This window comes from Octopus bimaculoides, chromosome 19, assembly GCF_046866305.1.
Source record: "Octopus bimaculoides isolate indiv1 chromosome 19, ASM4686630v1, whole genome shotgun sequence".
NCBI classification, from domain to species: domain Eukaryota; kingdom Metazoa; phylum Mollusca; class Cephalopoda; order Octopoda; family Octopodidae; genus Octopus; species Octopus bimaculoides.
Genome location: NC_142946.1, coordinates 5,767,805 through 5,780,304, shown reverse-complemented (window position 1 = coordinate 5,780,304; position 12,500 = coordinate 5,767,805). Strand labels below are relative to the sequence as shown.

General features: G+C 34.5%; 1 protein-coding gene across 6 annotated transcripts in view; it reads left to right on the top strand.

The window, feature by feature from the left end:
- The window catches only part of LOC128250153 (coiled-coil domain-containing protein 83-like), a 137,947-nt gene that overhangs the window by 113,262 nt on the left and 12,185 nt on the right, over positions 1-12,500 (top strand). For all 6 annotated transcript variants that reach the window (XR_016245163.1, XM_089366546.1, XM_089366547.1 and 3 more), the window contains one exon: positions 4,744-4,805. Coding sequence is in view for 5 of the 6 variants with exons in the window: in XM_089366546.1 (XP_089222672.1) it covers positions 4,744-4,805 (62 nt within the window). In the remaining variant the exon portion in view is untranslated. The remainder of the gene's footprint in view (positions 1-4,743; positions 4,806-12,500) is intronic.

The window sequence follows — 12,500 nt, the reverse complement described above, 5'->3', positions numbered from 1 at the left end:
TTCACCCCTAACACCATTTTTCACCTGGAACCATCCTCTCCGAGACCACTGTGCTTTCAGTCACATTCTTCGCATCAGAAAATTTATCTTCCTCGCCCTTAACCCTTTTCTCTTTCATTCACTCGCTCCTTCACTCTACCCCTGTCTTTAAAATTTATTGCTCGTTCACTCACTCTTACTTTCCTTCACTCCGCCTCATTCCCCCACCCCCCACTCCTACACCCTACCCCTACTGTTCTTTATTGTTTTTCGTCTTCCTTCACCTTTCCTTCAATGTTCTCATTCCTTGAAATATATTCTCTGTTCTTGCGTCAATATCCTACATTTCCCTTCCACACATTTTTTCCTGATTTAATAACGGATAACCAATTCACTAACTTCGATTTCCTTCTTTGAATGGAAAGCGTTCAAAGAAAAACGCGTTCTCAGATGACCGTGTGGTTATGGTGCTGTACATTTATGCTCAGCCATTTCAAACCACCAGCGGTTCGAATCTCGCCACAGCAACCGCGTTGTAGTCGTAGTTACACCACTTAATGTGGTTACTTAACAGCACAAAACTCTCGTCTATATTGTTGTTGTTGTTGTTGGTACTCCGTCGCTTACGACATCGAGGATTCCAGTTGATCCAATCAACGGAACAGCCTGCTCGTGAAATGAACGTGCAAGTGGCTGAGCACTCTACAGACACGTGTACCCTTAACGTAGTTCTCGGGGAGATTCAGCGTGACACAGTGTGACAAGGCTGGCCCTTTGAATTACAGGCACAACAGAAACAGGAAGTAAGAGTGAGAGAAAGTTGTGGTGAAAGAGTACAGCAGGGTTCGCCACCATCCCCTGCCGGAGCCTCGTGGAACTTTAGGTGTTTTCGCTCAATAAACACTCACAACGCCCGGTCTGGGAATCGAAACCGCGATCCTATGATCGCGAGTCCGCTGCCCTACTCACTGGGCCATTGCGCCTCTACCCTCGTCTATAATATTGTTAAAAGAAATACGTTTCGTGGACGGACTAGCGACAGCTTTCCCCATTTACGACCTAAGCCGGAGTCATTCTTTTTCACGTTGCCTTCGACCGTACTGGCCACGATTTTCTGAGCTCCTCGCTCTACCCCACCCGTGTCTATACTGTCTGTTTACTCTTACTCTATCACTTTCTCCGCTCCTACTCTCTCTTCCCACCCTTGCTTTCCTCCCTTATACCTTCCTCTTCTCTCACTTTCACTCTGTTTCTCCACCCCTTCACTCCTTCCTCCCATCTCTCTCTATCCCTTTCTTTCTCTCTCATATACGTCCTCTACGCTACCACGTGACTGGTGTCCAGTGAAGGCGGTGTCTTTCTTTTTCTTCCTGCCTTTGACCAGATTGGTCATTCTGGTCTGGGCTCCTGATACGTCCATTAGGACTTACTCCATTTCACTTTGCATTACCCCACTTAGTTCATTCGATATCTGCAAAGCTCTTTCTGTTGTATTTGTGGCATTTGTATAACTATTATTACTTTTTTTCTTCTGTTATATAAAGCCGTAAGCCTTTGCGTTGTTATATATGCATAATTTCTCGTCTGTTGTATTTATATATTGTCTTGTTTGTGTCTGTCTCAGTATACATTCGCTAACTTTTTCCCAGTAGCTTGATAACAGCACTGGCACCTCTAAAATTGAGTGGTCTCAATGATAATGGCACGAAACCACGATAATATTTTAGTTAATCCGACTGACGCGGAAAACTCAGCTGCGAACATTCTGTGTATCGTGTCTTTGTCTATATTCTCCGTCCGTTAAGTTTTCTTCTAGTTTCCCGATTGCTCTACTTTCATCTAACTTTTGCTCCTTGTTGCGCTCTGCCTGTTCAATCCTTGATACATACATACATACACACACTTACACACAAACACATATACTTACATACATACGCACATACATACGCATACATACAAACATATACAGGAATGTATGTATATATGTATATGTATTATAATATTGTAGCTTTTTAACATATAATTCGGGACGAAGTGTAGATTGGCTACGCATTATCTCTTACAGAAATACACATTAACTTTGATAGGGGATATTCAGTGAAATGAAGATCTTTCTTATCATAAAAGATGATATTTTCTATCATAAAATATAAACCCTGAATGATTCCCTGACAAGAAAAGGAAACCGCAAACCATACTTATTATAAGTGTCATATTTTATGATATGATAAAATATAATATATAAACACGCTCTCACATACAGTCACGCACATATATATGCACGCGTATTATATACTATATACGTAACATATATATATATATATAATATATATATACATATATAAATACATATACATATACATACATACATACATATATATATATATATATATATATATATATATATATATATATATATATATATATATATATATATATATATATAATATATATATATATATATATATATATATATATATATATGTATATGTATATATATATATATATATATATATATATATATATATATATATATATATATATATGTGCTCTTTTATTCTTTTACTTGTTTTGAGTCATTTGAGTGCGGCCATGCTGGAGCACCGCCTTTTAGTCGAACAAATCGGCCCGGAGACTTATTCTTTGTAAGCCTGGTACTTATTCTAATCGGTCCCTTTTGCCGAACCGCTACGTTACGGGGACGTAAACACACCAACATCGGTTGCCAAGCGATGGTGCGGGACAAGCACAGACACACAAATACATATATACAGGGTGCTTAAGATATTTGAAGACAGATTTATGCTTATAAAAAACGAACAGACATATAATAACAGATAATAATGTGCGTGTGTGTGTGTGTGTGTGTGTTTGTGTGTGTATTTGTGTGTGTAACTCTGTCTCCTGTGTGCATGTTTGAGTGTGTCTATGTGTATGGGTTTGTGTACGTGCGTGTGTTATGTACGAATGTGTGTCTCCATATGTGTCCTTATAACACACACACACATATATACGTACATATATATACATATATACATATACATATATATATATATATATACATATTCACGCATACAAGTATTTATGTATGTAAAATTATGTTACTGAGTGTTATGTATTTGTGTGTATATATGTATATGTGTGTGTGTGTGTGCGAGCGCTTTTGTGTATGTGTGCGTGTGCGTGACTGTGTGTGTGAATGTGTGTATGCGTGTGTGTATAAATAAGCGTATATGCCGCGAATCAGGAAATTGTACAAGAACATTAATTCGAAGCATAAATATTTAAGTGCATTTGAACGTTCTCTGAAGAGTGTCAACTCGTTACGAATGCATGTGTGTGTGTGTGTGTGTGTGTGTGTGTGTGTGTCTTCTGTTACTTCACCTTCCGTGGGCTTCTATTAAAAGGCCAACCAGAAGTTTTGATAAGATTCAAAATTTTATATTTCAGAAATTGATTGCAGTGACCTATGATTTTTTTTTCCAAAGGTCATATTGTCTCTTATCTCTCCATCTCTGTCCCTTTCTAATACGCACACACACACACACACACACACACACACACACACACACACACACACACACACACACACACACACTCACGCTCACGTACATACACACACGCATCCTACCCCACCATATATATATATATATATATATATACACATGCACTCGTATATCCATTCCTCTCCTACACAAATTTACCGAGCACACAGTTGTTATTATGTATGTATGTATGTATGTATGTATGTATGTATGTATGTATGTATGTATGTATGCATGTATGTATGTATGTATGTATGTATGTATTGTGAAGGCTAGTGGCTTAGTGATTAGAGCATTCAGCTAACAATCGTGAGATCGTGAGTTCAATTCCCGGCGACGCGTTGTGTCCTTGAGCAAGACACTTTATTTCACGTTGCTCCAGTCCACTCAACTGGCAAAAATGAGTAGTACCTGTATTTCAAAGGGCCGGCCTTGTCACGCTATGTGTCACGCTTAATCTCCTTGAGAACTACTAGAAGGGTACACGTGTCTGTGGAGTGCTCAGCCACTTGCACGTTAATTTCACGAGCAAGCTGTTCCGTTGATCGGATCAGCTGGGACCCTCGTCGTCGTAACCGATGGAGTGCTCATTTGTGGATGCACAATGGCCAAGTGGTAAGTGCAACGGACTCGCGGTTGTGGGATCGCCGTTTCGATTCCCAGACCGGGCGTTGTGAGTGTTTATTGAGCGAAAATACTGTGCTAAAGCCAATACTGTAGCTTGGTGCAGTCTTCTCTCTCTCTCTCGCCAGCTTCTATTGAACCGTCTAACCCATGTCAGATAAGAAAGCAGACGTTAAATGTTGAGGGAACGATGATGAAGATTGATCACCTGTCAAAGATAATGCAAATAACTTGTATATAATTGTTTTCGATTTTGTTGCGCTGTTAAAACGTTGACCTCAGTAATATAATTTTTTAAAATAACAGAACTTGACATTCAGTTATCACTCGCCATATCGCGGTTCACTTATCGCGCACTCAGTACATCGCGGTTCACCTCTTACGCACTCAGTACATCGCAGATTTTTCTGGCTAATATATGTCAATTTATATCGCGAACTCCACAGTATATCGCAGGTTTCTGCGGTCGATAGGCATTTATATTGTTTTAGATCTTAATTAATTCTGTGGCGGAAGTTTGGAACGTAACACCTGTGATAGTGATAGTCGAAGGATTACTGAAATTATTTCCTTTTTCCCCTCCATATTCTTACAGTTCCAGTTGCAGATTACAGTCGGCCTCCGTCATCATTTTTCCTGACGCAAGATGAGCAATCTGTAAGTAAACACTATTTTGTACCTATTTGCTTTTGTTTGTGTAACACCTATGAAATCATTTAGGGCCCGTTTTATATACTAGGTGAAACAACCCCTCAGTGGACAAGCCTGTGGTTTTAACGATAGCAAAATGGAGGATATTCTGTAACATTTTTATACTCTTGCAATTTTGTGTCCTAGTCCAGCATCCTCAACATCATAGGAAACATGTTTTTCCTCTCCACAGATGAATCCTTATTAATTGCTTTTCACTTCAGCACAAGACCAACAATTTTGAGGAAGGGTTGTTAGTCGGTAATATCGACTTCTATCTTTTCATTGGTAGTCCATTTATCGATGCCAGAGGGATGAAAATCCAATTCAACCGCTGTGGGAGTTGAACTTACAACGTAAAAAGACAGAAGAAATTTAGCAACATGTACTTCCGATGCTTTGCCGATTCTGTTGAGCTCGTGTCTATATGCATTTTAATATCGGTGGCGTGGAGAGGAGAGGTTGGTATGCATGCGTGACTGCTGGTCGTCCACAAACAACTTTGCTCAGACTTGTGCGTTGGTGGAAAACTTTCTAAGTGCAATCCTATGGTCATTGATGACCAGAATGGATCTTTACCCTTCTACATAGATACATTGATTAATTAATTAATTAATTAATTAATTAATTGGTTGCTTGACTGGTTGATTAAGGGTTTTCATCAACCTTTTCAGATTCCAGAGCTATAGTTGTGCTGGTAATGGTTGTATATCTCCTACGTAAGTTCACATATATTATACCACGATATTGTGTGAACTGAGATCGCCGTTGACAAGAGTTGACATTAAACAAAGTCACAAAACACTAATGTTATGCAAATTAGAAACTCCAGTTCTTCGGAGATGTTATGTACGTAAACGGATTCTTGTTCAAGTGGTGTCGTCATGTAGACGCCTCCCATTAGACTAAAAAGGCTCGAAAATCTACCAAAGCTGTTCGTAACGTTGTTTTTTTTTAATCTAGAGAGAAATAGGTAAACTTGACATATATCTAAGTCTACTACATAAGTTTGCACACACTCAGATATACATACACACGCACGCACAAACATACGTACACACACACGCTCACACTATTATTTCGCCTTTTTTGCTGATTTTTATGCTGTACAATAGTCTCGAGGCGAATTTGTGTCTACATGTCATCAGCGAGTCTTGCATCTGTTCGCAGGTAACAAGCAGAAATGGCTGGAAGGTAAAAGAAGCAAGATGGAAAGAAAGTGAAGTTTATGAACACACACACACAATATACATACCCATATGCATATATATTTATATGTCCAAGATATATATATATATATATATATATATATATAACTACGTGTTCGAAATGAGTTATCATCTTATTTGTATCGTACAATATATATATATATATATATATGTATATATGTATATATATATATATATATATATATATATATATATATATATATATATATATATATATATATATATATATATATATATATATATATATATATAATATATAATATACAACTGCAGTTCCTCGCAATCATTTCTGTGTTGTACAATATACTACAGGTGAATTGATATTAAAATTTCATCGGTAGCATTCGCAAATGTCAAATAAGAAGAATTGTTTTGCAGATATGAACGGAATGAAAATAACATTGAACAAATATGAAAATAGACGGGAGGTATATGTGGTATAGGGCATGGCTAAGGTGGAAAGAAGGGATACATGTACAGATAAATGAATACACCAAGTGTGTACGTGTTCGTGCGTGAATTTGTATGTATTTTTATGTACGCGCATGAGCACAAACGCTTGTGTGCCTGTAGGTCCTTCCATAGTTGTATTTTCTACGTAGCTGCTTGTTCAATGGCGGTAATTAACACTGAAGCCAAATTGAACAAGTTGGTGGACATGGCGTTGTGTTGCGCTGGAATATATTCTAACATTATATAAGAATTAAGAACATATTTTACTGCTTAATCTATATACATGCGCAGTAGTAAATTGTACCACAGTAATTGCGTTAAAACACTCACGTTCACCGACTCTGAACTGGTCTCACCTCAATTACTATACCACCATTCAGAGTATTCGTCTTCTATATGTTATTTTTAACACGTTTCAGTCATTAGACTGCGGCCATGCTGGGGCACCACCTTGAAGACATTTTAGTCGAATGAATCAACTGATGCTTATTCGATCGGCCGCTTTTTTCCGAACTACTGATTTACGGGGGTATAAGCACACCAAACACAGGTTCAAACACACACACACATACAGCGCGCGCGCACATACACACACCACACACACACGCACGCATACATGCAAGCATATATATATATATATATATATATATATATATATATATATACATATATATATATATATATATATATAATTGCTTTGAGAAAGAAGATTGATTATAAATTTTCTCACAATGTAGAGCTTTGGACTTAGAAGTGCACAAGAGTAACTTGAAACGAAAGATATAAATATGTGATGTGAAGAAACACAAGACCTGGTAATTCAATCGGCAAACATGACTCCAATTAGAGATGGATATAAAGAACAATTGTACATGACAGATTAAAAATATATAAATACACAGACATTTTTTTAAAACAAATGCATATATATATATAGTAGTACCTCGGTTTTCGAACAACTTTGATCGCGAATAAATCGTGCTTTATATATATATATATATATATATATATATATATATATATATATATATATATATATATATATATATATATATAGAGAGAGAGAGAGAGAGAGAGAGAGAGAGAGATAAAGCACGATTTATTCGTGATTAGAGGCGTTCGTAAACCGAGGTACGACTGAATTAAATGAATATGAGAAAGACAAGAGATAAAGTACGATTTATTTGTGATCAGAGTTGTTCGAAAACCGAGGTTCTGCTGTATATGGTACGGGTTTCTTTCCGATTTTCTCGACCAAATCCTCTCACTAGTTTTTGTTCGTCACCACACACCAATGCCTGCGCCTATATTATTTTACCGTAAATTGCTGAAGTCTGTAAAATTAGAACACCCTATCTAAAATCCGTTCCCAATCCATATTACACTCTGTTCTTTTCCTTGTACTTTTCCAAAGCAATTACTCACTGCATAGTCTAAAATATTTCTTTACGTTCTGAGTTCAAATTCCGCCGAGATCGTCTTTCAGTTTTTTTCTTTCGGGATCGATAAATTACGTATCAATTGCGTACTGGGGTCGATCTAATCGACTGGCCTCCGCCCCCAAAATTTCGAGCTTTATCCCTTTAGTAGAAAAGAATATCTTTGTCCATTAACCTCGTCCCCATACCGAATTCTTTTCGTCTATCTTCGTTTCTGCTTTTAGATGTTACCTACAAAATTAACTTGTTGTACAATAGAGTATTTCGCAGATAGAATGTTGATACAAATACGCCTGCAGTATATTGTACAGCATACAGAAGATTGGATAGAACTGCTGTGTTAAAGATATTTGATAACCACTCTCTGTTGGTGAGATAGTGATTCTTAACATTACAGGTCACTCTTCGATTTCTGTGTGAATGTAGTTCACTTAACACTGAACCACACTTAACAAGCGCTACACATATATCCGCGTGTGTGTGCGTGAGTGCGTCTGTGTGTATATACTCGTGAATAAGCAGATGATAGTATTTGGATGCGTGTATTTATGCGTGCATATACATGTGTACACTTACATATACATATGTATAAATGCTCTCCCGATATATGGCACATCCAAACCCATATATATATAGTCATATAAATATCTGTATTTGTTTTGCATCTTTTTTGTTTCATATTTATACAACATCACAAAAACCATACACATACGCATAAATATACATGTTCTTTCCGCAAAATGATTTAGAGACTGAAGTGCATATATATATATGTCTATGTATGCACAAACAGATACAAACATACGTACATACATATATACATATATACATACGTACATACATAAATACGTACCTACGTTATAAGTCAGAAAGTAATTCAAATAAAAGTTGCATTACTTTCTGAATCACTCTTGTATGTATGTGTACATATATGTATGTGTGTGTGTGTGTGTGTCTATGTATATATATATATATGTATGTATATATGCGTATATACATATATGTATTTATGTATATATATTTATATATATATGTATGCATAAATATATAATTATATGTATATATATACACATATATATATATATACAAAAACATATATATGTATGTAGGTAGGTAACTTAGTAGGTAGGAACGTGGATGGGTGGGAAGAGAGAGAGAGAGACAGAGAGACAGATACACAGACAGACAGACAGACAGACAGACAAACAGGTAGATAGATATATAGATATATACATAGATTGATAGACAGACAGATAGATAGATAGATAGATAGATAGATAGATAGATAGATAGATAGATAGATAGATAGATAGATAGATAGATAGACATGTGCACCTATGTATCAACATCTAGATCCCTGTGTGCTTATATCATTATTCATATGTTCAATTTTGTACGTGTGTGTATATATTGACAAGTTTGGCAACGTAAATGTCTTGAGATATAAATAGACTTGAGATATAGATGCACAAAGAACAAAAAAAAAAAAGAATTATAGATAGTTAAAAAAACAAAAAGGCAAACAGATTTATAAAACTACAAACAAATTCTCAAACATAAGCATACACACACACACACACACACGCATACAATATCACATATATAGAATATCATATATTCCCAGCCGTAAAACGAATTATATCACAAACAATATAAATTACTCGAGGAAAAGCTGAGTTTCGACATATTATATAAAACAGCAAAATAATAATTATAATGAAAGTAATAATAATAATAATAATAATAATAATAATAATAATAATAATAATAATAATAATAATAATAATGCTATCAATAAGGAAAACAACAACAAAAATAAGTATGATATGAAGTATAAAATTGATTCTGTTTACCGATGTATGTACTTTTGATCCGCTGCGGGAAATTTTTCGGAACAACAAAACAATTCCGTTATAAAATTCTCCGTAGGGAAAGAAACACGTCTGCACTTGTAAACAGTCAATTATATACACACACACATATATTCATATATATATATATATACATATATATATATATATATATATATATATATATATATATATATATATATATATATATATATATATATATATATATATATATATATATATATATATATATATATATATATATATATATATATATATATATATATATATATGCATATATTTATAAATATATATGTATATATATGCATATATATATATATGTGTTTATATATGTAAGTATATATGTATATATATATATGTTTATATATGTAAGTATATATATATATATATATATATATATATATATATATGCTGATAATAGAGAGAGATATTATGAACTTCAACAACTGACGGACAGAGAAGAATATCTTTAGACTGGGGATTAAAAGAGGTTGTGATCTCATCGAAACAAATGCGAACTTTTCCATATTAACTGCAGCAGCAGCAACACCAACCGTAATCCGATGATTACGCTCTTATCTTACTTTTGCCACTCCGAAGAAGGGATATGTTTTAACACATCTAGTTTGAGTGAACCAGTACTAATCCGTATCATTTTTCGTCAGAATATTTAACAGTGACTATCTATAACACTTTTATTCAAACAATTATTATATTATTATATTACAGCACAATTTTGTCAGTGAACAGGTCGCGGTCTCAAAGCGACGAAAATATTTTGACAAATTAAATTTAAATGTTGAAGTGAATCTGACGGTTTTTGTGTGTTATTTTAAATGGCTTATAAACACCTTTCACGCTGCAATTGTTTTCGTTCCAGCACACGATCTCAGATCAGGTCACTTTCTATGCAAGTACATCTCCGTAATTATTATATATTTAAAATTAAAGTCGAGTTTCAGTCTTTATTACGCCTAGCATAAAACGAGAGGGAGAACAGTAAAAACTCTGTAAAATAAGATATCATTCATATCCCTCTTTTCTAACTGTCATATGACATAATCAACGGAGATAAGCCTTTATGTGATATCCTCGCGCGATTGTCACCCGAGCTTAACACATGAATGTTGACCAAACAATTTGTGGCTTTGTTTTTTTTTCGTACATTTTTCTTCTTTAAATTTCTCTTTCTCAAAACAATTATTAGCTTTGATGGATGTATTAGTATAACGCTCGGGAATAGAGAAAGTCTTTGACGTTTCGAGTCTACGCTCTTCAACTGAAAGGAACACAGAAAGAAACAAGGAGAGAAAAAATTATAAATGTAGTGGTCAGCGATCTATCATGGAGAATGCTGGACAGAAGGATATATATATATATATATATATATATATATATATATATATATATATATATATATATATATATATATATATATATATATATATATATGTATATATACATACACAAATAGATAGATTATATATGTATATATGCACATATACATATGTGCGTATTCAATAAGATGCATAAAACACACACACATGCACATATATATACATACACATGTACACTGATATGTAAGTTGTAATAGATACATACTTACATACATACAAACACATACACGCACACACAGATACGTACACATATATTCATATGTATATATATATATATATATATATATATATATATATATACTCCAATAGCGACTCGAGAAACTATCCCTTTTCTCACTGCCATACTAACAATATTATCGAAATATTCAATTTTTCTACAGAATTGTATTCCAAAACGTTTTAATATCCATCATTTTAATGTGTCAGAAAAACAGGAAAAAAATGTAAAAATATATTCTTCGTTTTCTTTATTCAATAAAATTTGTTTTCCTTCGGAGTAATTTGAGCATTTGGCAAAGATTCAAATTTGGAAAATAGGCGCAAATAGCCTGGACAGGTTCTTTACTGTTAGTATTATATTTTCATATCATTATTATTACTATTCTTATTCTGTTGCAGATTGCATTATTATTATTATTATTATTATTATTATTATTATTATTATTATTATTATTATTATTATTATTATTATTATTATTATTATTTTTATTATTATTGAATGAGAGAGCAGTGCATGCCATCAAAGTGACGCTGGGGTAAAATATATGAAGCCCAGTGTACCCACCATGACAACCCGTCTGATAAGGGTACACCAGGCACATGCATCATAACCATATGTGCGCAACATGGTGATCTCATATCAAGATAAACAGCACATGACCTTGCAGGTGGTACCCAGTTAGAATTTTCTTCAGGTCCAGTAGCCCATCCTGCTCAAAAATATCCCGGAATAAGGGTTGTTTAAGGATGTTGAACAAAACACCCGTGTTTCCAGGGGTGAATTATTCAAACCCCAAATAATTCTTCTTAACACATGGCTATGATACTCCCCAACTACTTCTGCTCGTGATCAGAGATGCACGTCGGTGACGTGTACTTGCTCCACTTCCGAAACGAGCTTGAAATAGCCAGATAGAAGTGTATACAAATGGTGTAAATTTTATTTGCTGATGCGCAAAAGCGCCGCACAAGTGAAACAAAATTCAAAATTTGTGTTAGAACCACCTGAATAATATTAACAGTAAATGCTAGGAAAGTCATTTTTAAGACGTAT